The sequence below is a fragment of the Apus apus genome, chromosome 5 (genome assembly GCF_020740795.1).
Source record: "Apus apus isolate bApuApu2 chromosome 5, bApuApu2.pri.cur, whole genome shotgun sequence".
Classification (NCBI taxonomy): domain Eukaryota; kingdom Metazoa; phylum Chordata; class Aves; order Apodiformes; family Apodidae; genus Apus; species Apus apus.
In genome coordinates this window covers 41578394-41603237 of record NC_067286.1, presented here as the reverse complement: position 1 = coordinate 41603237, position 24844 = coordinate 41578394, and the positions used below count along the sequence as shown (strand labels likewise).

At 50.8% G+C, this 24844-nt stretch overlaps 2 protein-coding genes across 17 annotated transcripts in view; one reads left to right on the top strand and one right to left on the bottom strand.

Moving 5' to 3' along the window:
* Positions 1-12428, top strand: part of ABCD4 (ATP binding cassette subfamily D member 4) — a 16777-nt gene extending 4349 nt beyond the window's left edge. For 5 of the 14 annotated variants that reach the window (XM_051620507.1, XM_051620504.1, XM_051620512.1 and 2 more), the window contains 14 exons: positions 243-368; positions 1186-1236; positions 4604-4698; positions 5680-5801; positions 6623-6714; positions 6881-6967; positions 7236-7444; positions 7743-7834; positions 8045-8081; positions 9006-9055; positions 9335-9387; positions 10145-10221; positions 11360-11475; positions 11646-12428. In XM_051620507.1, the coding sequence (XP_051476467.1) occupies positions 243-368; positions 1186-1236; positions 4604-4698; positions 5680-5801; positions 6623-6714; positions 6881-6967; positions 7236-7444; positions 7743-7834; positions 8045-8081; positions 9006-9055; positions 9335-9387; positions 10145-10221; positions 11360-11475; positions 11646-11741 (1303 nt within the window). In that variant the 3' untranslated portion in view covers positions 11742-12428. Of the gene's footprint in view, positions 1-242; positions 369-1185; positions 1237-4603; positions 4699-5679; positions 5802-6622; positions 6715-6880; positions 6968-7235; positions 7445-7742; positions 7835-8044; positions 8082-9005; positions 9056-9334; positions 9388-10144; positions 10222-10312; positions 10487-10914; positions 11476-11645 lie in introns of those variants that run through there. The other 9 variants (XR_007889599.1, XR_007889600.1, XR_007889601.1 and 6 more) reach the window with 9 other exon arrangements.
* On the bottom strand, positions 12340-24844 carry LOC127385117 (acetyl-coenzyme A synthetase 2-like, mitochondrial). 3 transcript variants are annotated; one of them, XM_051620501.1, is made up of 14 exons: positions 24026-24844; positions 22558-22654; positions 21115-21314; positions 20420-20595; positions 19458-19610; positions 17037-17184; positions 16485-16622; positions 16207-16299; positions 15696-15808; positions 15067-15193; positions 14235-14362; positions 13586-13649; positions 13123-13244; positions 12340-13035 (listed from the first exon to the last, which is right to left on the bottom strand). In XM_051620501.1, the coding sequence occupies exons 1-14, from the start codon at positions 24621-24623 to the stop codon at positions 12859-12861; spliced, it is 2334 nt and encodes a 777-aa protein (XP_051476461.1). In that variant the 5' UTR covers positions 24624-24844; the 3' UTR covers positions 12340-12858. The 3 variants fall into 3 exon arrangements, with proteins under 3 accessions (XP_051476461.1, XP_051476462.1, XP_051476463.1); XM_051620502.1 differs by lacking the exon at positions 24026-24844 and having other exon boundaries at positions 21115-21832; positions 22558-22636; XM_051620503.1 differs by lacking the exon at positions 24026-24844 and having other exon boundaries at positions 21708-22633.

Sequence of the window (24844 nt, the reverse complement as noted above, 5' to 3'; positions counted from 1 at the left end):
CCTATGCTCTTTTTTTGGAGCCTGGCACCCACATTGCAACTCCCCAGCTGGATGCTTGTGTGTGTGGGGAAGTGGTCTCTGTACTCCAAAGGGAATTCTTGGGGATGCTGAGATATGCAGTGCTGGCCCCCAAACCTATGTGAAAGCCAAGAGAGATGGCAGTTGAGGGCTCTGACTACCTTGATGGTGGGATGTCCTTTTGCTTAGATTATTAGCTGACCTCTCTTTCTCCTCCTCTGTAGCACAGGCTGGCTAGGCCCAGTGAGCATCTTTGGCTATTTCGTTATTGGGACAATTGTCAACAAGGTATTGATGAACCCAATTGTGTCTAAACTTGTGCAGCAGGAAAAACTGGAGGGGGATTTCAGGTGAGTCCTGGTAGGGCAGTATTTTCACTGCCTCTTGGCAGCTCCTGTGAAAGCTGCATTTTTTTCCCCATTCAGTGCTGTGTACGCACCTACTTTTCTTGTCTGTGATTTTCACCATGCTCAGAGAAACCTGCCTGTGCAGTGCTGCCCCAGGGCCCATGTACTGAGCCCCTGCCACCCCTTTCACTGCCTGGTGATATGGCAGGCAGTGCCTTTGGTTCCATCTCCAGGCTACTTACCTGCTGATTGCTCTCGCTGAGGCCTGTGCTAGGGCATTGGATGTGTTGAAGAAAACTGCACGTGGAGCTTCCTTGAGTGCAGGTGCAAGTTCAGTTATCTGCATGTACTGAGATGAGGGTGTTTCTTCAACACCACCTTAATTAAGTGCCTGAAACAGCTTTTCATGTGCTCTGTAACTCATCTCCTCCCCTTTGCCTGCAGTGTTGGCTGGGTGTGTGTCACCCAGGCTTTGCATTTTTCCCTAGAGCTCAGGGGATACAGGGACAGCAGCAGAAGCTGGTGTGGCTCAGGAAGCCCAGACTAGGGCAGTTGGTTGTGGTGATTCTGTATGATGGAGATGCTGGACTAGCAAACAGGAGGCACAGGGGCTGAGACTGTGTACAGAGGGCAGGATACCAAAAAAAAGCACCACTGATCTAGCCCAGAATGATGTTACTTTGTGCTAAGGCTTGGTCTCTGGTGTCTTTTTGAGCCTATTGCGTATTTCTGTAGAGAGTTTCCCCTAGCAAGGAAGTTGGCTACATAATTCGCTGTTCATTTGTGCACAGTCCTGATGATGTTTTTTTGGGTTGTCCAGGTTCAAGCACATGCAGATTCGTGTCAACGCGGAACCAGCTGCTTTCTACAGGTTAGTTGTGTTCATTTCTTTACATCCTCATAAGGATCCTCCCGCCTCGGGGCATCCTTGTATTCATGTATCCCAGAGGAGTTCAAGTCCTGTTGCTGCACCCAGAGCTTTCTGTCCATTCCTTTCTGCTATGTGTCAGTTTGACTCAGCATTGGCAATTAAACCAGAGACAACAGTGCTCTCAATCCCTTCCCACCCAGGTAGGGAAGGAGAGAAAGAATGAGAGAGAGACTCTCTGGATTGAAAACTAAACTGCACAGCTTTAATTAAACACTAATGATAAAATAAAATATGTACAATTATATACAAATGTGTGCAGGAATGTGCAAATCCCTCTCCCCACCCCCAGCAACTCCCACAGCATCTCCTTAGCTACGAGCAGTCCCAAAAAGTCCCAGAGCTGCCAGAGAGAGCACAGAGTGATGAGGGTCAGGAGAGCTCCAGCCTGGGGCTCGATGGTGATGGATGGACGGAGTTCTCCCCGGACCCCGGCCATGGGTGGAAGGGAAGAAGAAGCAGGAAGGAAGTTGTCTTCTGTGATCTTTGACCTTCCTCTGAGCTTATGTAGATATATGGAATGGAATATCTCTGGCCAATTTTGCTGTCCGTCTAATTCAGCCTCCTACGGGGGGGGATCATAGATCTCCTGGCAGCATCTGAGCCAGTAGAGCAAACCTTGGAGTTCCAGTGGTAACATAAACATTCCACTGTTACCAGTCCTAGCTGGAACACTTACTACTAGTTGAAAGAGAGCTTACTGAAGGAAAAATAATCAGTAAAAGGAAAAGTGTCTTCATCCTGGCTCAAACCAGGACACTGTGTCATACAGCCCTGACACTCCATTCTCCTTTGCATTCTGCACATTGTCTGCAGAAATACTCCACAGCAGCTGCAGACAACTATTTTTTCTCTATCTCCCTTCTTACATTCCCAGAGGCCCAATGCAGATTTGGTGCTGGCTTAGAGACCATTGCTGATGTTTTGCCATTTCCTTACCAGGAAGTTTGCTCACCATCTCATTGCATCTTGTCAGGGTGTTCACCCAAGAACTTACTGCAGGTTGCTTCTGGCCCCATCCTGCTGCTGCCAACCTATGAGTCTTCTGTGGGTATGCTGGCTGTTGACTGGCCTCCTTACTTTTGCTTGCTGCTGGAGGTCAGTCTGCACCCTGACCCTCCCAACACTGCACTGCTGCTCTCTCAATTTACACAGTGCCATTTACCCCAGAGCTGAGCACACAGCTGGGAGCCCAGCAGCACCTCCCTGCTTAGAGATGCCCTGAAGTCTGTTGAGCTGCTGCTTGGAGTGTTTAAGGTGTTTCACAAAAATGGCTAGAAGCCAGGAAAAAGGCCATGATTTTACTGTTGGGGTGCCTGGTTGGTGGCAAGAAGTTATTCCTCCTCTGTTGTGTGTCTGCCTTTGCCCTGTGTGTTGTGAAATCACATCTCTTCCAAGAATTTAAGCAAGCAGCAGCTGTCCTGTCTCTGGTCTTCCCTGCCTGTGATCTGCATTTGGCTTCTTCGTGCTGTAATGACTGAGCGTTTCAAGTGTTGTGGTGCTGTCCCCAAACTGGTTTGATTCAAAATCAACATTTTCATAAAGATTTATACTGACAGGCATGAAACTCTGATTTAAACAACTGAAATCAATCTTGGTTTGCATTGGCAAGTTTGAGTTATTTCTTTGTGGACTGGTTGATTCTTTCTGGTTGATTATATTTTTTCTTAATGGAGAAGATACTCTAATTACATGCCCTTATTTAAGCTGCAGTACTTTTCCTCACAATTTTGATGTTTTTTTATTTTATTACCAAGTAGACAAAAGAAAGTGAAGTATTATACCAGAAGATGGAGTGTCTTATTTCAATACAGTTCATTAGTAGAAAAGCTTCATGTGGTGGGAAACTAGAATTTAACTGAATTGCACAAAACCAGGCATTTACATGGTATGAATCTTAATTAAAAATAAAGGAATATTTTTAAAGGTTGCATTCCTAGAATCCTGCAAGAGGAGGAGCATGTGGCAAGTGGCTGGTTTTGATTGCCAGACTTTTCTCTCAGTCTGTTCTTGTTCTCTTGCACATGCCCAAGCATCATTTTGGTATAAAGGAAGAAACAAAACCTAAGCACTGTCACCTTTTTAATACTTTGGTTTCTAGGCAAACTTGCTTTAAAAGTGAACTGAATGGGAGGAAAATCCAAAACTGATATAGCAGTCTCTCTACATCTACAAAAGAAAGAATAGCTCTGGTCTCCAGTACCTTTAACTCCTTGTGTCCAAGGCTTTGTCCTTTCTGAGTATTCAGCAGCAAAGATTGCAGCTCAAAAGTTAACCAAGGGGGGTTGTAGGAGAGTAATGTCAAATTTAATTCTAACATGATGTATTTTTGAGAAAGAAAATTTATTTTTCTAAGAACCGTGAAACTTTAAAATGGAGAATCTTAAAAATATCTTACTGTGTATTTATTTTGTGCAGTTCCTGGCCCTACCTGCTCGGGCCCTAGTGACTGCCCCGTTTCAGCATGGTAGAAGTGTGGGTGTGTGCTGGACCCAAGCCTGTGCTGGGTGGCAGGGGCAAGAGCTCCCGCAGCAGATGGGAGTCTGGAGCCTGATGTGGAGCTCTCCCTTCATTTTGCCACCTGAGGGCAGCCCAGCCTTTGCAAAGGAGCAGGAGCTGCCACGCTGTCTGAAGGTGGTGGTTGATAGCCGAGATGTGCCTCCTTGCTACTAGCTTAATGTGGCTGTGGGAGCATCACCGCTAGCTCAGGTGGTGGGTGACCCCCAATGTCCACAGAGATACCCCTGGGAAAAAGAAGGCTGTGTGTCTGGGGCCACCTGCACTGGGGGCTGCACTGCTTGGGGCTTGTACTTGTCCCAGGTGGCTTTTACTTGCCTCCGGGTTGGGGAACAGGAAGAAGTGGTCTGAAGACACTGGCCATGCAGGCAGTGTTGGCTTGCTGCCACCTCCTGGACTCGCCTCTGCCCTCTCCTTTCTGGCTCCAGGTGTATAGTGGTGCCATTCCCCTTTCCAACCAGGCTCCGCTTGGAAAGTGTGTGTGACTTTGGGTGTGCATTGCTCCAGGCTGGGGCCTTGCTGACAGTGTTGGGCCTTGCCTCACCTCCTCCTGTATGCAACAGCAGCATCCATGGAGAGATTTGGAGGGCTGCTTGTTTCAGCCAGAGTTGGTTTTTTTGATTAAACTCTTCAGGAAGGCACTCCTCGTTGTTCAGTTTCTGCTCAACAAAGGACTTGTTTTGTGGTGGCTAAGGTGCCAGACCCTTTCCAAGCCTCAATCCTAAAGCCTGTGCTTTGACCTCATTGTGGTGTTCCCAGGATGTCTGTGACATGTTGTGATCTTGTTTAACAGGGCCGGGCGAGTGGAGCACATGCGCACAAACCGGAGGCTGCAGAGCCTGCTGCAGACCCAGAGGGAGCTGATAGGCAAGGAGCTGTGGCTACACAGTGAGTGGGGAGTTTTGGGGGTGAAGTGGGGCATGTGGTAGCTCCGTTGTGGTGGCCCACAGGCTTGGGAACCCTACTGCTAGAGCAGTAGTGCAGGGTTTATTTCTGCTGCCTCTTGCTGGTGTGTGAAAGCTATGAGGATAAACAGAGTGCCTCCTGCAATCCTAAATGGGAAATCCTGTTATGGATATGCTCTCATAGAGAGCAGAGTTGTGGAGGACCCAGCTAAGTCAGAGAACGCAAGACCCAAAAGGGGGATCTGCAGGAATCTGTGTTTTTTGTGGGGCAGGTTTTCAGTGGCCAGGAAGAGAGGGAAGGACTTGAGCTTTGCAGGAGAGGACTGTATACGTGGTTGGGAGCTGTGGAAACTTCTTCTGTATAGAGCCTGTCCCTTAATCATAGTTGTCTGCTGAAAGTCTCTCTTCTCCCAGTGTTACCGAGACCAGGTTTGGGTGTTAAATGACCACTATTAAGACAGCTCTTCCTCATCTCACCAGCATAGTGAGCTTCTGAGCAATGTAAGGGAGGCAGAACCCTGAACGCAGATGTCTCTGTGGGTGTTTGGAGCCTGAAGTCTCTCTGCCTGTCCTGTGCTCCAAGACAGACTTTGCTGCCAGCCATCTTGCCCCAGAGTTTACTTTTTGCTCTCCCTCCTGTTTCTTTTGAGTCATCCAGGCCCCTGAAGAGTAGAAACAAGGAGACAAAGTGGCTTTTGGTCCATGGTGGTTTGTAAGTTGTGTGTCTGGATGATGTTTCTCTGCTCGGGGCCTGCCCCAAAGTGCCCTTTCCTTGGCAAATGGATTTTCACTGTGGTGCTTGAGCTATTTTGCAAAATGCGTTCTTCTGCTCAGGTGCACTGTGAAAAGCTGAGAAAAGACCATGTGTCTTCCTCTGTCCAGGCTCATGGGCTGCACTTGAGCCTGTCTGGGAGAGAAATTCCCACCCTAACTCACTGTCTTCTCTCAATGTGCTTCTGCCCAGTTGGGATCAACACATTTGACTACCTGGGTAGCATCCTGAGCTATGTCGTTATTGCTATTCCCATCTTTTCTGGGGTCTACAGAGTCCTAAGTCCAACAGAGCTCAGCGCCCTCGTCAGCAAGGTGAGCTAAGGGTGATCTCCAAGACCCTATTGTGGAGGGTGAGCAGGCACTGAGGATGGAGGTTTCATGTGGGACTGATGACACTGGAGCTTGATAACCTGCAGCCATTGACCTTCAGGTTAGACTGTTCCTGCCCGTGATGGCATGGAAATGGGAGCTGAGAGCCAGCTGGTGTATGATTAACCTGAGGATGAGAGCTGTCAAGGACACGTCTATGTATGTGTTTCCTAGCTCAGACCTCTGTGTCTAAAAAAAGCAAGAGGTCAGAAAGCCTCTGGCTTTCAGCAGTGTAAGGGGGGACGGACTGGGTCTGTGCAGTGCTGCATGTCTGGGTTATGCCCTGGGCTGCTGACTGGTGAGCCTGGCCACCTACCAGGCTGAGCTGGCTTGCATTCGCCTTCCTGACCTGACTCGTTCCAAAATGAAAAACTGGCTTGTGATAGAGAATGCAGAGCTAAAAATAGCTTTGTGAGCACTGCAGGTTGAGGCACCCTGCTGTGAACCATTTATGGTGCTGGGGCAGGGCTGGTGGCATGGATCTGCAGGACTTGGACAGTGCAAGTGTGCTGGGCTGGCCAGCAGGTGCTCTGCAAATACCATCCCTTGGTGGCAGGAAATGTGTCTACCAGGCAAGAACTGCTGTACTGAGCAGGGAAGCCTTGCTGCATCTGAATATGGTCACCTTCTCCTTCATTCCCACCATCCTGGGTGACTTCATCCCTCTTTCATCTTGCTGGACCTGCTAGCATGAAAAAATATCTGATATTCAATATTCTTTGGCTTAGCTGTGACCCTTGCTCTGCCATGTGATTTCTCCCTAGAATGCCTTTGTTTCCATCTACCTCATCGGCTGCTTCAGCCAGCTCATAGACCTCTCCAGCACTGTGACTGATGTAGCTGGCTACACACACAGGTGAGCTTCTCTGCAGGAGAGGGGAGTGTGGGACAAGACACAGCCCAGGTTAGTGCTAAATCCATAGGAAGCACAGTCGCTTGTGAACAAGCACAAACAAGTTTGGATGTTGTGAGAAGGCTGCTAGAGTTGTTCTTGGCATTCATGCAACCTCTTGTTTGTCCAGGATTGGTGAACTGCAGGAGACCCTGCTGAGCCTTGGCAGAAAAAAAAATAACTACTCAGAAGCCAAAGCCAGCTGGGATTTAGATGGGTGAGTCTCCCCGCAGCAACTGGCTGGCTTGCAACTTACATGCCAGAGTGGGGGGCTGTTACAGGATGGAGGTGGCCCTTGGTGTTACATGCTTTTGGATGCAGTTGGTTAGAGCAGGCAGTGCTCACTGTGCTGTGTCATTCCTGTGGAGTGTGGGGCAGGGCTGCTGTCACACAGGCATGGGAGATCTAAGGTGCCTGATCCTTGCCAGTCTCAGCAGCATGGCTTACCTCCAGATCTCTCCTTCTTTGTCATGGTGGTGGCCCAGCAGCCATTCTGAGGAGGACCCAGAGCCAAGGGACACAGCTTTCCTTCTGGAGCAAGTGACTTTCTCGGTGCCATCGTCTGGCAAACTGCTCATCAAGGACCTGAGCCTCAGGATCTCACAAGGAAACAGCGTGATGATTGTCGGGAACACTGGTACTGGGAAGACATCTCTCCTGAGGGTCCTTGGGGGACTCTGGGAGAGCACACGGGGTAAGGACTGCTGCTTGCCACAGCCTTCTCTTTCTCATCCAGGGTTGCCCTGAGTTTGAAAGGTGGCAGTGTGTGGTTCTGAGGCCAATGCCACCTTGTGATAAGTCAGTGTGTCACTGACACATTGGAGCCACCCATCTCTGTACTTCATACTCTGCCCCAGCTCTCATTTCATTGCCCTGTGTTGCAAATCTACCTTTTCTGGGATTTGTTTGCTACTGCACAGGGCAGGACTGCACGGGGGGTACTGGGGAGTTGCTGGCTGACACAGCAGGCTTGTGTGTGTGTCTCTGTGCAGGGAGTATCAAGATGCTGACCTGCTTTGGCCCCCGGGGTGTGGTGTTCCTGCCACAGCGACCCTTCTTCACCGATGGAAGCCTGCGTGAGCAGGTGAGCCCAGGGGCAAGCTCTGCTCTGGCCCCTACTCTGCTCACAGTTGTGGTTCTGCTTCACAAACCTGTGTGCCACAGAAGGGCCTGCAGGAGGGAGTATTCTGTGGCTACTTCTTCCCTCGTGCCTGAGTTCATGCCACTGCTGTTGCATCTCCAATGGGCTGTGTCCAGCTCCCTTTGACATAGCTCCTTCTGGTCTGTTAAACAGGTGATTTATCCCCTGAAGGAGATCTACCCCATTTCAGGTATGTGCAAATTCATCAGAGCAATTAGCCAACCCTGTGATGTCAGCTCTCTGTCCTGTCCACAGCAGCTTCCTCCCTACCGTGTTGACAGGAGCGCTCATTCATTTCACCTTTGTTGCCCTTTGCTTTTCCCTGGTAGACGTACCTTTCTGTAGGCTAAGGTCAGTTGTGTTCCCTCCTTTTGGGGAGAGTGTATTCCCTTGATGCATTGTGGAAAGGCTGCTGTGCCCTGCATGTTGTTCTAGGCACATATATTGAGGCACCTTGCTGCCCTAAACTTGCTGTTGGGATACATCTGTCTGGTACAACCTTAGAGCCTCCCTTTTGGCAAGCCATGCCTGCCTTCTCATTTTCCATCCACCTCAATTTTTCACTGTTCCTCTTTTTCAAATGATGTCCCAGGGCTTTGCATGCTGTCAAGGCCAGACTACATGGATCCTTTCTCTGCCCTACCTTCTTCCCAAGGCAGACCACATGTGGTCTGCTGCAGCTTGCAGATGTCCAGCTTTCAGTTTCTGTCTGAGTGAAGCAGTGCTACGTGCTGCTTTCAAACACTTGGGAGTTGCAGTCTTGCAGAGAGTAGCTGCTGCCATCAGATACTGTGTGGTTCTTCAGCCATTTCAGAGAGGTCCATGGCAGATGCACAGCTTTTCTGCTCCAGTCTCGGGTGTATCTGTAGAGACTGGCTACCTCCTGGCAAGCTGCTCACATTCATGTTTAACATTTTTAAGGAAAGTCAGTCTTTGGGAGCTCTGTGGCCAAGCTCTGTGCCCAAGCTCAGGACCCAATATGCCTAAGTAGTTGGATCAGCTACACTGGATCTCAGGAGATCTTCCAATCCTTCCCTCCTGCCACACTGACTCCTCCTGAGCTGTGTCTCAACAGACATTGGCTCTGCTTATGCTTTACTGCTTCCTCCCCTAGGGTCTGCAGATGATGAGAGAATTATGCGGTTCCTGGAGATAGCTGGACTGGTGAGTCCCCAGTAGTGCTGCTGCCTTCTTTCTTGGTGCTGTCAGTGGAGAAAGAGGGGATGAGGCTTTATAGCAGCACAGTGTGACCCTGTGCTGGACACGTTCAGGGCCACTGCAGGTGGGATAGGATTGTCCATGGGACAGGCAGAGGAATATGGGTATGGAGCAACTTCAGCTTAAGTGGGAAAAGAGAGAATAGCAGGAAGTGGGTGGTTGTGCTCAGGTCCATGGGCTGACAGGGTTAGGACTGTCTTCTCAAGTTTGCTGTGTCCTCTGCAGACTGATTTGCTGGTGAGGGCTGGAGGACTGGATGAACAGGTGGACTGGAACTGGTAAGGAAGCTTATCATCTGTGTGAATTCAGGTGATCGCTCTGGGTGGGGAAAGGTACAACCAGATGCTATCAACTCACCACTGCCATCTGGACGCCAGACACACAAACTTATTATGAACAGCTAATTTCAGGTTGCAGTCCTGAGCATCACTTACAAAAACTGAGTTTTGATGTTTCTTAAGTGTGATTGTTTAACATTACTTTTAGAAAATAGCTCACATTTTATTTAATTGCCTTTATGTCATCCTTAATTTTCTGATTTACAAATTGTGTGAGTCATACAGTTAAACTCCCCGATATATATAGTTTCCTTGCAAAAATCAGAGTACTGTGAGCAGAGTTGCCTGCTCCCCAGATTCTGTCAATGTATAGTTGTCCCAGCAGTAAATTGGCAATGTAGAAGTGTCCGGTGTCCAGCTGGCAGCCGCCAGTTGTCTTAGACCTGTCTGGGTGGGGAGCTTTTCTAAGTAGAGGCACATTGCTGCTGGACTTACAAACATCTGTGTCCAGCTGTGTCCTGTGGGAGGTGGGCAGTGTACAAGGGGAAAGCCTTCACGCCCCAAAAGTCAATGACAGCATCACCAGCCATGCTTCTCTGCAGGCAGCTGACTGTGCACAGGGGTGCAAAGTGAGTCCCAGAGGGGTGGGGGGCACAGGGGCACTTGATTGCTGGAGTCTCTGATACCAGCAACCATAAGCTTTTCATCAAATGAGCTGTCTTTTTGAGGGGGATTTTGAATCTCAACCCTGATACAGGTATGACATACTGTCGCCAGGGGAGATGCAGAGGCTCTCATTTGCACGGCTCTTCTACCTCCAGCCAAAATATGCAGGTGAGTTAGTGCAAAAGAAAAGGGGGGGGAAATACAAAAAAAGAAAAAAAAAAGGTAGGGCCTTGATTGTAAGAAATCCCTTCTTTCCTAGGAACATGCTTTGTCTTGCCTGTTATTTTAGCAGCGTAGCACATGGGATTCACAGGTGAAAATATTTCAGTATCTGTGTGGAGAGAGGTGAATCAAGAGGCTGTGTATAAGACATCCTCTCCTTAGGTGATGGCACCTGAAAAAGCCCCCTCTCAGCATGCTCACCAGTTGCCAGGTAAAAAAGTGTGCAGACTTGGGAGCATGGCATCAGCTACCAGAGCTAAAGCTTGTGAACCTCTGTAGGGCTGTGAGAGCAATTTGGGAAATTTAGATATTACGCAGTAAAAAAACCAAGGAGTTGTGAGAGGAACAGTCCAGAGAGATTAACAGAAGCAGCTCCTGTTGGCAGATGGGGCTAATTCCTTTGCACACTTAGATTGCTAGGGACTGCTGGGGGCTGGCTGGAAGCTTTTAGAGGACTTGTCATAAGGGCCAGGATGGGTGTGGGTGAACTCAGTCAGTGTTGGTAGCAAGTAGTCACATATAAGTACCTCTCTTTCCCTGAAGCCTGCAGTGCAGCTCAGTGTTGTCTAGACAGAACCTGTGGATTGCAAACTAAAAGCTGTAGAGGTGATGTAAATAAATTTAATTTATTTGCTCCAGGTCTGTAATATTTACCCTTAACTGCCAAGAAGGTGCCTCAGGCCATCCTGGCTGCTCCCGGTGGGATCTGGGCCAGAGGGCTGCACAGGCTGCTGCTCAGCCCAACACTCTGGCACATGACCGGCCTTGGGAAGGTTTTGTCTTGGCTTACCCAACAGAGGAGGCAAGGCAGTGGCTGGCAGCTGTTGAGGGAGAGGAATGAAGTGAACAGCACTGTTACAGTGGATTTGAGGGCTTGTGGAGAAGGGCAGCTTTCCCATTTTGCAGACACCAGCTGTGCCAGAGCAAAATAAGAGTCCTCAGGCTTTTCCTCACTTGTCTTCTGCAGATGCTTTTGGTGAGCTCCAGCTAATATGTGAAACATTCTTGGCAGTTGCTGCTCATTTGCCTAGGGGGAGATGACTCACCAGGAGAGAATTTGTAGGGCTTACAGTTTTTCTCTCAGTGCTAGATGAAGCTACCAGCGCCCTGACAGAAGAGGTCGAGCATGACCTGTACCGTGTGTGCCTTCAGCTGGGCATGACACTGATCAGCGTGGGACACAGGGCCAGCCTGGAGAAGGTGAGATGGAGACACAGCGCTCCATGCCCCCCTGGTGGTGCCAAGAGAGGGGAGGTAGAGAGGGTGTCCATGTCAAGCAGCTGGGAGTGACAGAGGCTGGAGACCCTCACTGTGGGAGAACATGCCCTTGCAGAGAGACATCCCTCAGTTGTTGTGTTATTGAATTACAGTTCCACAGCTGGATTTTGAAACTTCATGGGGAGGGCAGATGGGAGCTTACTCGATGTGAGAAGATGAAGCGGCTCCCAGCTGCAGAAGAATGCTGAAAAACATGCCCTTGTCTGCCAGCCACAGAACCTGCTCATGCATGGAACAGCACTGAATGGCAGACATGGAGCTGCTGAGCCAACAGCTGTCAATGGGATTCATCCAGTGCCAGACCAGTTCTGGATTTTGCTGATGGACACATAACCAAGTCTGAACTCATGGTGTGGGGTTTTGCCAGGAGCAGACAAATCTATGCCATTCTTCTCTAAAGTTTTCTTAAAGATCACTAGATGATCTTTAAGATCACTTCCAACACAAACTATTCTATCATTCTCCCAGCTCCCTACTTCTGCCTCTCACAGGGGAAGGGGCTGAGCTCCTAGGCTGCCATTGAGAAGATGCTGTCTCATGGGGCTGGTAGAAGCAATGGCTGGAGGAACCTCCACTTGCTCGGGATGCAGTCGTTTGAAGCTAGGATGCAGCCTCTTGTTTGCCCTCTATGCCTTGCTGGACCTCTGTCTCTGATACAGAGCAGATCTGTACCTGTGGCACTATTCAAGGTTGTGCTTCCCAGCAGGAGCTAAGGGATGCACTGTAAGAGGAGGAGAATACTGGCACAGGGAAGGGGAATGTTTCTGCTCTCCTTACGACACAGGGTTACATGTCAAAGGAACATTTTTGTATTCAAATCTGGGGCCTGTTTTCCAACAATGTTTATGGAGAAGAGTCTGTATTTGTTAACCAGACTGCTATCTCTTTTTCTTCTGAGGTTTGCTTTGGAGGAGATGCTTGTATATTGGCAGTGGTCCTGGATTAGACTCATGCTGAAGAGCAGAGCAGGGGTGGGATTAACATACCTATACAAGGCTGGGCATCCTGCCATGCTGCTACCTTCATAGCTACTGCAAGACACGAGGAACCCCAAGGAGGCCTTTTTGCCCTCTGCTTTTAGGGGAGGAAACAACTGACCTCCCCTTACTGTTCTGCCTATGATGAGTCATAATATCTCCCCTGCCTGGCAGAGGTTTTGAGGGTCTCTGTGTTGCAGAGAGCTTGAGACTGCAGGGGAGGTACAATCTCTGGGCACTTAATGGCCATCAGTTGCCTAGTGACATTTCTGGATGTGGCTGCAGTTCTGCAGTGGAGGAGCAGGAGGTGGCTGCTGGGAGAGCCATGCTAGCAGCTCTTCTGCCCCTCCACCAGGCGCTTGTGTCCCTCTATGATCTGCTGCACAGCTTCATAGTCATCCAGCGTGGTTAGGTCCCCAAGCTCGCTGGCCTTGTCCTCCACAATTTTCCTTAGCACCCGACGCATAATCTTCCCTGAGCGTGTCTTGGGCAGCCGCTGGGTGACCTGTGAGAGGGAGGAGCAAAGCTAAGGCTGTGGGAGAGGGTTGGCCAGGCTGCCAAGGTGGGTGTTGGACCAGTCTGCACATGTTACCTGAACATACTCCGGAGCTGCATACTTGGCAATCTTCTTTGAGATCAGCTCCCGTAGCTCGGCAGTGAGAGTCTCCTGTGTGTAACCACTGTTCTTCTTCAGCACAACAAATGCGTAGGCCCCTGGCAGAAGGACCACCGGGTTACTGAGCACTGTGTGCAGCATGCTTCTTAGAGCTTCCCTGGACCTAGTGCCAGGAGAGGTCCCTTTCTGCTGATAGCCCCAAAGGTTGCTCTGTAGCCTGAGCTGTAAATGTTTTTGGCTATGGTGCTGCTACTGCCGCCTTACGCAAAGTCCAGCTGGTCCCGTGTAGGTTGTGATGGCTGTTCCAAGATCCCCGTTAACATGCCGTAGGGTGCTGGCACAGCTTTGATACCAGAAGTTGGTGTGACAGTGCCACTTCCCACTGCAGTGCAATTGTCCTGGGAGAGACATTTCAGGGACAGGAAAGCAAGTGTCTTACCTTCTCCCTTGATCTCGTGTGGGTAGCCAATGACTGCAGACTCTGCCACTGCCACATGGTGATTCTGGAAGAGAACAGGACTGGGGTTTGGCTTATTGCTTTCAGCAGGCAGGCTGCCACCTGGAAGCTGCTCTGAGCTGCCCTGGTTTGGCTACCCTGATCTGCCCTGGCTTGGCTGTTGCAGCCCATGGTAATAGGGAAAGATAAGGAAAGGCCTCACATGTTCTCTTCCCTTTTTCCTTCTTGCCTCAGCGGGTCTGTCTGCAAACACAAGTCTTCCCCCTGCCCCTGGCTGCTTTAGGCTTGTACCTTCTAGACCCTGTTCTGTGCCTCCAGGTTGCTCCACCGGGTCCTGCAATCTTTACTGGCCCACGGATGCTCCTCCTTAATATGCCAGGCTGCCACTTTGGGATTCACCTGCTTACAGTGTCAGCCTTGTCAGGCTTTGTCCCTCTTGCTGCAGAGACTGAGAAGGGAGGGGAGAGGGTGGGAAGCTGTTCCCACAGGCAGGCTGCATGTCCAACCAACACTGCTCCCTGCGGCCACAGTAGCAGCATGTTTCTGGGTATTTCAGGGAGTTTTCCCTGAGCACCACCAGTGACCTTTGCTGCCTCCTCAGATGGCTTTACCTCCCACCCCCACGTCTTACCACAACATCCTCCACCTCTGCAGTGCCCAGCCGGTGCCCGCTGATGTTGATGATGTCATCCAGCCGTCCTGTCAGCTGGTAGTAGCCCTCACTGCTACGATGTGCACCATCTCCAGTGAAGAAAAAGCCTGCAGTGGCCAGAAGCATGTCACGGTCACGTGTTGCTTTAAGCATGTGACCTGCTCTTACCAGCCACACTCTCAGCCCATCTTGTTCTCCTCCATTGGCACCAGGGCTCATGAACTCCACTCCTGCTAAGGAAGCAGCTGAGGCTGCTCACGGTAAAGGTGCCTGCCTTCTGTGTTGGTCTTCTGCCCCTGTTGGTACCTGTTCCAACACCAGGCTCCTTCCCTTATTCTGCCATGTGCTGACAATGCCCAGCCTGCCTCATTGCCACAAGCCAGGAGCACTTTGCTCCAGTGCAGGTCTTTGTGGTCTTGCTGCTTCACCTCTTTGCTTCATGTCAAGACATGCAAGCTCTTGGGCTCACTCAGTGCCTCTGGATGAGTGACAAAAGCCAACAGGGTTTGCAAAAGTTGCACCAAGAGGCCTCTCTGTGCTCAAGGGGGCTAGGGGCAGAAGGACAAATCCGCTGCCCTAAAACCACGTGATCCAATGGGGAAGGTGGATGAGAGAGCCCCATTTCCAGAGCAGTGCTGTGATATCAGGCATGGGGAGATAAAGGGTCTCTAGACTGTGAAGGGTCTTTGTGGAAGAACTAAGCAGCAGAACCAGCTCTTCTGAGTCCTGCCCCTGTGCAGAAAAGCAGCAGGTAGACCAAACTGTACCCAACCAAACACCTCTGCAGTGACATGCCACGTGTTTTCCTTACCTGGATAAGGAGTCAGATAGGTTTCCAGAAATCTCTTGTGGTCTTTGTAAATGGTTCGTGCCATACCTGGCCAGGCTTGTGAGATGCAAAGGGCTCCAGAGATGTTGTTTTCCAGAAGGACTTTTCCCTGTAAAATACTGTTTAGTAACCATGGCTGAGGGTATTCAGGATGTTTAGTCATTGTCTATTTTTACCACTGTATCTGGTAACAAGCCTGTGATGGCAATTCCAGGGGACATGGTGAGGAGAGTCCTGTGCCCCCCACTCAAGGGGGACAGGCCCACTCTCTCCCAGCAGATGTCTGCAACCAGCCGCCTACAGTGGTGGGACACAGTGCCCCTCTAGGGAGGCTCACGGTCCCTGCCCAGCCACCTCACTGAAAGGGCATGTGTCAGGGAGTCCAAGAACAGCCTGTCTTGTCAGGACAGAGCAAGCTAGAAAACAACTTCTGTGCTAGTAAGAACAGCCTCACTGTAAGTCCCTTTCCAGTAAAGAAGGTTGCCATCTAGTAGAGGTGAGCAGGAAAGACATGCTTACAGATCTCCACTCCTGTCAGCATGTCTACAGGCTGCAAGTGCCTGGGGGAAAGCAGACTGAGCCAGTGCCTGGGCTGCAGGTTATAAATGTACCTTGTCATCCAGGAGGGAGGGGCTGATCCCAAAAAAGGGTCTCATAGCCATGCCTGGAAGGATTTCAGCTCCAGGATTAGAAGGACGGGGTGAGATACAGATGCCTCCTGTTTCTGAAGCAAAAGAAAGTGTAATAATGCTCATCAAAGTTAGGGAGAAGAGGAACGCCAGGTAGTGCTGCTTGGCCACCAGCCTTTACCCTCACTGCACTCTGTGGGACCACAGGTTGGGGCTGGGTTTGCCTGAGAGCTGGGGCAGGCTCTTTGCTGAAGGGTGATACTGCTCATTTAGTTCAGCAGAGATGAGCTCCCTACCATCAACTCCCCTGTGTTTCTCTGGATTAGCTGTAAAGGCCATCTCCCTCTTTCATGTTCTGGTGCTCCTGGCCCCTTTTGGGATTGCTCATAAAAGAGTGTTAGTAACAACCATTCCCACTTGGCCGACAAAGCAGCAAGTCACCCTTAAAGCCTGGGAGAGCAGAAGGTGGAATGAGAGGTCATATGCTTCTCACCAGTTTGCCACCATGTATCCACTACTGGGCACCGAGTCTCCCCGACCACACGGAAGTACCACTCCCATGCCTCCTTGTTGATGGGTTCCCCCACTGCAAGGGAAAGACAAGGGGACAGAGCTGAAGCATCAGGTCAAAGACAGGGTTTCACAGAGCCACTCCCAGAAGGTGTGGTCTCCCCACGCTGCTTTTATGTGTTGCTGCTCCTGGCATTCATGGAAGAGGCACAACCTAATGCCCAAGGATTTGCTGCTCCAGTCCATGCCAGTAGCAGTTACCTGAGCCAAGCACTTTGAGAGAAGAGCGGTCGTACTTCTTCACCCATTCATCCCCATATCTCAGGAGCAGGCGGATGGCAGTGGGTGCTCCATAGAACTGGTTAATTTTTAACCTCTCCACCATTTCCCAGTAGCGGCCTGGAAGGGAAGCAGGGCCAGTAACCATATGCATAGGCACCCCAGGGAGAGGAGGTGAGGAAGGGCTCACTAGCAGTGCCTGGACCCTCAGTCAAGCTAACTCCATGCTGGAAAGCACTAAAGCAGTCCAGGAGCAGCAGCAGCTTCTTTGCCTCCCCATCCATTAGCACTCTCTGCTGCAGGGACGGACAGGGAGAAACAGTTTCACCCCTGGAGAATCAACAATGTCTTCCTAACTGGAGGAAGACTCTTCCCCTCACAGCTCTCTGCTGGGCACAGCCCATGATCTGCTTCTGAGGCTGCACAGCCATCACTGCCTGTGTCCTGGCGTCAAGGCACCAGCTCCTGCCTGCTGCATGTCTTGCAGGGTGGTTGTGGCACATCCCTGCTCCCCTGAGACACTGGGTCACTCACCAGGGTTGGGATGGACAGGAGTGCTCTCAAAAAGGACTGTGGTGCCACCATTACAGAGGGGGCCATAGACCACGTAGGTGTGCCCTGTGATCCAGCCGATGTCTGCCACACAGCCGAAGATGTCCCTGTCCTGGTAGTTGAACACGTACTGTGCAAGAGAGGACAGGCAGTGAGGGGTACAGCCTGGGCCTCCCCTCTCAACGAGGGGCACAATGAGGAGAAATGTACCCTCTCTTAGCTCTAACCTGATGGCATCTTTCTGCCTTCCTATCACCCCATCAGTGACACCTTTCCAAGGTGAGTTTTTTAAAATATCTTCAGAAAAAATAAAATTAAATGGTGCTTTATGAAGATGCACAAGGAGAGAGATTTTAAAAACAAACAACCAAACCAAACCAAAAAAAACCAAACCAAACAACACACACACAAAAAACCCCAACAAACAAACAAAAAACCAACAACAAAAAAACCAACCAAACAAAAATACACAAATGTGCTCTTTTCTGAGAGGGAAGGCTGCAGCCTTTCCTTCTTTCTGCTGGAGTCTAGACAAGGCTGATCCAAGTATTCTGTAGCATCAAAACTGGATAATTTTTAGGATGAGGATGGTTCCACACTTGCATGGAAGGAGAGGAATTGTAGGTAAGGACAGGGCAGTGGAGGACTGCTATGGGACACCCCCAGTGGAGGGCTGCCATGAGCCAGGTGCTGCTGGGCTCCAAACATAGAGTAAACACTCAGGAAAACTCTAAGCTCAGCAAGCACCCTAGGGTAGGAGCCCTGAGGCAGGAAACGGACCACCATAAGATGCTTCAGTCCAGAGCTGCCCCAGCTTGCCCTCAGGAGTTGGCACCTCTCTTCCACAGCTGGGTGAGCACAGCCCTCTGCCTGCAGGCAGGCAAAAAGTGGAAAAAGCTCTTCTTCTCACTGCCCCCTTTATTCTTCAGGAGATTAATAAAGCAGCCCTTGGCTGCAAGACTGGAGTATGGGGGAATGATGCCTGCCCCGCGCAAAGCAGAACTGGCAGCAAAACATCCAGCTTCCTCAGGCACTCTCCTTCTTTTCCTTTACTCAGCACCTGGGAAACCTCCCCAAGGACCAGTCTCCCTCTAACCCCATCTCTTCTTGCCTTCTGCTCTGGCATCTGCTGTTTCAGACCATTCCATCTCTTCCTGCAGCTCCCTGCCTGCAGGCTGCCAGCTGGGGACTCCAGGGCCTCAAGTGCTCCAGAATGCTTGTAATGGAAACTTCCCCTGCTCATTCTGTCTCTTTTTAGCCAAGTGGTGAATTTCAGGAGCAGCTGTCTGCCCCATCCAACTGCACGAGCTGAGGGTGCGCCAGCCCCGGGTCTCGGTTTCCAGCACTCCTGAGTGCTAACGTGGCCACACACTGCTCACTCCCTGCATTGCCATCCCAGGATGGCAGCCTCCATGCAAACCAGCTCAGATGCATTTGGGTTCCCAAATCAGCCATTTCCTGCTGAGCAGATGCCAGTGGGACAACTGTACAACATCAGGGAACTTGAGAGGGTCACACATGATGTGGCAGCTGTACCGACAGCCTAGCTCACAGCAAAACCAAGAGCTTCCACACACCCTGCACATGCCCCAGGAGGTCTGGCCTCCAGCACTCATGGCTGATAGAAGACCCAGCCAGCCCTAAGCTTGCTGTCTCATAGAGTGCATGATCTGAGGCATTATTGGAGCTTCAGTCACACACAGAGAGAGTCAGACCTGAAGCTAAGGGGCTGTTCAGGGAGGAATTCCCTCTTCCAGAGAACTCCATATAATGTCATAGGAAATATCCCTTGCAACCACTGCTGCAGCCAAGTGTGGCTCCATGCTGTGCTCAGTGCCCTTTTATCCAGATTTGTTAGAGTTTGTTTTGAGCATGCTGAGGTCTAAAGTCTTTCCTTTTCCCAAAGATGACCCACGCTCTTCAGGTATAGACTCTTTGTCTTGAGGGCACTCACCAGCTTTTACAGATATCCTCAAATATGCCCCTCTCAGAATCACTGCCTTTGGTCTTCCACCTGATTCAGGACACTATGCTTAGGGAAAGCAAGCTGGAGGTTTCAAGAGCAAACTGGCTCCTTCCTCCTCACTCAGTAATATAAAATTACCCTTGCAAGGCTGAGCATCCCACCCAATGATTCAGTTTAGGACAGGGCAGTGAAAGGAAGACAAGAGCCAAGAATGTAGCTCAGAGGAGAATGTGTTTGGGAGGCCCTGCTCTGAAGCACATGTTGCTCTTCCCCACTACCTCTTTGCAGATGTACTCTATGGAGTTGATGTCTTAGGAGGGCTTCCCTGAGACTTTGCTCTTGATAAAGATGAGTTCATGACACAAGTCAGTCCATCTATTCCTTACACAGCCTTTGAAATGCTGGCTCATGAGTGCTCTGTGGTTGGGATCCATTACCTTGTGTGTGAGAGCAGCAAACAGCAAGTAACCAGCTTGGGAATGAACCAGACCCTTGGGTTTGCCGGTACTGCCTGACGTGTAAAGAAGAAAGAGCATGTCTTCGCTGTCCATGGCAGCAGGCTCGCAGCATGCATCCTCCTTCATCATCTCCTGCAGGATAGAGCACAGCAGTTCTCTCTTGTGGGTCTCACAAGCTTTCGTGTTGTCCCTTACACCTGCTTGCACACCTCTCCCCTGAGCCTCCCTGCTCCCCCCACACCATCCTCCCCCCTGGCCCTTTGCTCCCTTTTGCTCACCAGCCTGAACTCTTTTGCCTTGCTGAGCTGGCAATCGCTCTCCTCAGCCAGAGCAGACCTGCTGAGTCAGAGGCAGCTATTTTTATGCTGCTGCTGCTCTGACCAGCACAGAAATCTTTCAGGAAGCCTGTCTAGCACTAATTGCTTGCAGATGGGATAGGCAGAGGCAGGAAGACCCCTGTGCAGCTCCTGGGAGCTAACAGAAGTGCATGGCAGGCACTCATCTCTTCAGAAGCAGTGCTCCATGCTGTGTGCTGAATAATGGGCACACGAGCAACCTCACCATCTACTTCCTTAGACACAAGCTGCCAGCAGCACTCACAGAGGCTGCCAGGTCTGCTAGCAGAACAGTGTGTGACAATGCTGTGGCACTCCAAGGCTGGGCTCACAGCTTGTCAGCCCTGGTCCAACCTTCTGCAAGCCCTGGTTTGCACTGCCTGCCCCTGACAGCACAGGGCTAGTGCTGTGGCAAGAGCCACCAGTTAGTTACCCTTCCTGATGGCTCCTGGGACTCTCATAAACTTGTATGCAGCTCCAGCACATGATGTTAATGCCAGCAAAACTGTCATGGTCAGCCATGACCCTCTCTCCACCCCTCATCCCAGCTCCCAGAGTGGACACATTGCCCAGAGCAAGCAGAAGTAGCGCGGGGCAGCCTCTCACCTCCTCCAGCATCAGGTCCAGGGCTGTCATGGGAACCTTGCTGTCAGTTCTCATGGAAACCAGAACCCGTTTAACTCCTGGGCACTGCTTCACAGCATTGTCCACTGTCTTCTTCAGCTCAATAACCTTGCCACCTCTCAGCCCCTGGTTCACTGTGATCACTGTCTCTGACTGGGCTGCAGAAGGCAAAAGAGCCGTATAAGCCGCTCTGCCCCTCTCCGTTGGTCACATACCAGTCTGGCTCTAACATGATCCTGCACCTCTCCCTCTCTCCCAGCCTCTGTTACTTGTGTCCTCCATTTAACAAAACCAGCTTTGTTTTTTTAACAAAAAACAAACAAACCCAGAAAAAAACCACAACAACAAAACAAAAAAACCCACAGCTTTGCATCTTTGTTTCCCATTCATTCCTGCCTGTGTTGCATTCCCTCAGAGGAGATGCTGTATCCTAGCCCTTCAATCCCTTGGATGAAGGAGTAAACCAGTGTCCATCCCACCATCTGAAAGATATTCCAAGAGCCTATGCCATTTCCTGGGGTGCTAAACCCTGCTCCATGGCCATATATCACAGCATGGCACCCTCAGTTATCCCGGAAAGCTTGACTCAGAAATGCTTTGCCATCAGCACAACACTGAACCCCTCAACTCCAGAACTGAAGGGAAACACTGGACATGTCCCTGTTACTGGCTCTCACCATCTCGGATCCGATCTGCTAAGGATTCTGCACTGAACCCAGCGAACACCACAGCATGCACAGCCCCAATGCGGGCACAGGCCAGCATGCTAGCCACCGCCAGCGGGCAGGGGGGCATGTAGATTGTCACCCTGTCACCCCTTTTCACCCCTTGCCGTTTCAAGGTGTTTCCCAGGCGGCACGTCAGCTCCAGCAGTTCCCTGCCCAAAGAAGCAATGACACAGTTAGAGACTTTCTTGCAGATCTTATCCATGTGCATAGAGATGAGGGGCCCAAGAGTCACAGGTATTCAGTATACATCCCTCTACATCCCTCCACACCCCAACCCCCCATGCTGGAAGTCCATAGGAGGGCTGTAAAATGTCAGTAAGGAAGGAAAGGAGCATAGAGTCGTTAACACAGGCTGTCATTTATGGATAATTAATAAATCAGAATAGACTCTGTACAGAGCCTGATGCTCACCAGCCAGCATGAGGAGCAACCCATAGAGCCAGCAGTGGCCACTGGCAATTCCTGTGGCTCAGCAAGCCCACACAACCTCAGCTGACTTTTCAATGACAACCTGCACATTTCTCACGAGCAACAGACCCTACCTGCAGCGCTGGAGGCTATGCATGAGAAGTTAGATATCTTCCTCCATGAAAACAGGGCTTCATGCTTTCCTAAATCTGGGAAGGTCAAGAACTCTGGAGCTTGTGCCCACCAGTGAGAACAACAGCTGTAGGAAAGCAGTGAGCAAAACAGTGCCTCTCCCCAGAAGCATCCCTCCCAGAAACCACAGCTTGGATGTCAGTGACTCATTTCACAGAAGGGGTCTTCATACAGGGAGGATAGCAGGGGGAGGATGGTCATGCTTGTCACATGAGGTCTGGAGCCAAAGAGGACAGAGAGACTCATTCTATGTGCAGAGGGATTTAAATGGATTCTGCCTCGGAGATTCAGAGAGCAGGCAAATTGGGCTGGAAGATGAGGGTCTCCAGACCAACCAAGCAGGGCTGTACAGGCAGTTCCCCCAGAGAGCCAAACTCAGCGGCATTGCTGACATGCAGGTGAGCACAGGACTTCCCAACACCCCTGCAGTTGTGAATCTGGCCCCTCTTGCAGAGCATTTAACTGCAAGTTTAGGCACCAGGAACCCTGCTGGGAAGGCACAGATGTAACTTTCCCATGGGATCTTACATACAAACATTGCAGTACTATCATGAGGAGCTTGTGTCTGCCTCCCCATCTGGCTAGGGACCCCTGGGGGTCCAGAGGGTTAATCAGGAGGCAGGCTGAAGTCTCAGATCAGCATGAGCAAACCAACAGCCATCATAATGTTGAACTATCTATCCAAAGGGATGCTACATCCCCTCACATGATGCACATCAGCAGATAAGCCCTCTGCAGTGTTCACACACACTGCAATACATCTCTCACGTAGGCTCAGAGGTAAATACTGACCTGTATGTGACCCGCACCTCCTCTCCTGGTTCATCCTTCTCCCAGATTAAGGCCAATTTGTCTGGGGCTACATGGACGTGTCGGTCCAGACAATTCACTGGAAAAGATGACCTAGTCTTATTGCCAGAGAAACTGTTAGTACCTCTTAACTCCCAGAATGCTAGCACTGGCAGTTCCATTTTCAGATCAGAGTCAACGTTATGTGTGAGCCTCAGCATTAGCCTTGTGCTGGAACAGCTTCTGTAGATACCAGCTGGCAGACCACAAGCACTATCCCAAGCCCATCACACTCCTCACACCTCCAATATCTACCAATCCTAAGTATCAGCTCCTCCCTTAATTGCAACCTTAGTAGTCCAGCGTGGAAACTGCATGAAGTACCTTTGGAGGTCACATCCCCAGTGCCCTCTGCAGGCCTGGCAAATGTTAACTCAGCCATCACTCCACCCAGCACTGCCTTCCAGCTGCCTCTGGGGTGGACAGGGAAAGGATTTTAGTGGCAATGCTCCTAAATAACAAATGTAGGATGAAGCAGAGTCTGTGCAGGAAGGCTGCAGGGTGGAAGAGAGATGCAAGAGCCAGGGCCAAGAGTGCACAGCCTCTGAATTTCCCAGGACATGGTAGGCTGAGGCTTTGCCTGTAATTCTTATAGAAGTTTTCCACATTACTGGCAACTGCAGTTTCCTTAGAAACTTTGCCCCACTCTGTGTTTTCCTTAAACATGATACTCAGGTCATGGGATAATGCAGCAGCCCCTCTTTGAATACCAAAATGCCCTTTTTTCCTCACCATTTTTAGTTTTCCAGAAGAAAAAGAAACAAATATGAAAGGGGGAAGAGTAAGATCTGAAATGCCAAAGGCAAATAACCCCTTCTCTCCTGCCCAAATGGACTACATACAACCTTTCTGAGAGGTTTGTCTTAAGTTGAACACCAGAACCAACAGCTCTGTGAGCAGGACACAGTGTCACCAGCCCCTATGTCTTCCCCTTGGTAGCCCCCCTGAGGTAGTAGCCCCAGCTGACAGAATAAGAACCTCCATGGCTACAGGAACTTGCAGTTCTGCTCACCACTCCTGTAGTTTGCTTTCTGCAGATACGCACTGTCATCACTGGGCAGGGATAACCTAGTGCAGCTCTGCCTGCAGAATGCACAGGGTTTGGTGCTGTTGCCTGTGGTTCTGCAAAACAGAGCTGCTGTGCTGCTGCGGGTCTCACGAAGCCAGCTGCCTCTCAGCACATCCAGATCCAGCTGCAGCCCCTCCAGCAAAACCCTGGTTGCTCCCGTAGAACCAGCTGCATCCTTACACTACAGCCACTGCAGGACCAAGCAGACCTTTTGGGGAACCCTCTTGCTGCAACCTTTTAACTCTGTGCTCCTCCAACCTGCTCCTGGGGCCAAAGCCCTTCACAGAGAGGCATCTGCAGGTGCTTAGTGGGCTCCCATGTCCACCTCCCTCCTTTTCTTACCTGCCACGTTCAGCTGTCCACCCACAAACCAGGAGACCCTGCCTTCACGCAGGTCACAGTCCTGGACAGATTGGAAGGGGGTGATCCAGGTGAGCCGGCTCCTCCCTAGCGCTCCCCAGAAGGCATCTCCATGCTCCACTGACACCTTGTACAAGTCCTGGTGGTTCTTGGGTCCAGGGAAGGCGATAGCTTCAGGCATGTAGACGGTGAGGGGCCCATGGCTCCAGGCTCGGGCAGCTGCTGACCCAGGGTGGCATCTGGGAGCCTGAGGAAGAGCTTTAGGGCAGCAAACCTTGGCCAGCAGCCTGGCCATCATCACAGGGCACCTGCCTCTCACCAGAGAGATGTGCCCAGAGCCCTTGTGGCTGCTCGGGGCACCCGGCCTGGGCAAGAGGTGCCCCTGTGGGAGCTGGGGCTGTGTCACCCTGGCCTGAATGAACACAAAGCTCCACTGAACAGCAAGCTGGGGTTCCCCTTCTCTCCCACCTCTTTCCGCTCCTTCTCTCTCCCAGAGCACTACAGGGAAAAGAAATTCAATCCCTTCAAGGGAGGAGAAAGGGGTGGGCTGTAGAAATATTTGACTGAAAATAACCTTCATGCTAATCTGAGTCCTGACGGCCAGTCTTGAACAAGAGCCAGGTTCAGCGAGTGCCTTGGATCCCTGCGGGGATTGAGCTGCCCAAGCCAGACTCTACCAGCCTGCTCCTGCTCCCACTTGCCCAGGGCTGCCCTGTGTCCCCAGACCCTTCTGCTTCACCCTTGCTCACCTCCCTCCATTCATCATCCCAACACCTCACTCTCCACAGCCCCCGGTGCAGC

What these genes read in the sequence shown, in the direction of transcription:
- LOC127385117 (XM_051620501.1), bottom strand. Translation starts at nt 24,623, where the DNA reads ATGAAGGTTATTTTCAGTCAAATATTTCTACAGCCCACCCCTTTCTCC. An exon ending in TCTCAAAGTGCTTGGCTCAG is followed by an intron (nt 16,300 to 16,484) that starts GTAACTGCTACT and finishes TTTCCCTTGCAG; the next exon opens with TGGGGGAACCCATCAACAAG. An exon ending in GGATACATGGTGGCAAACTG is followed by an intron (nt 15,809 to 16,206) that starts GTGAGAAGCATA and finishes CTTTTGCTTCAG; the next exon opens with AAACAGGAGGCATCTGTATC.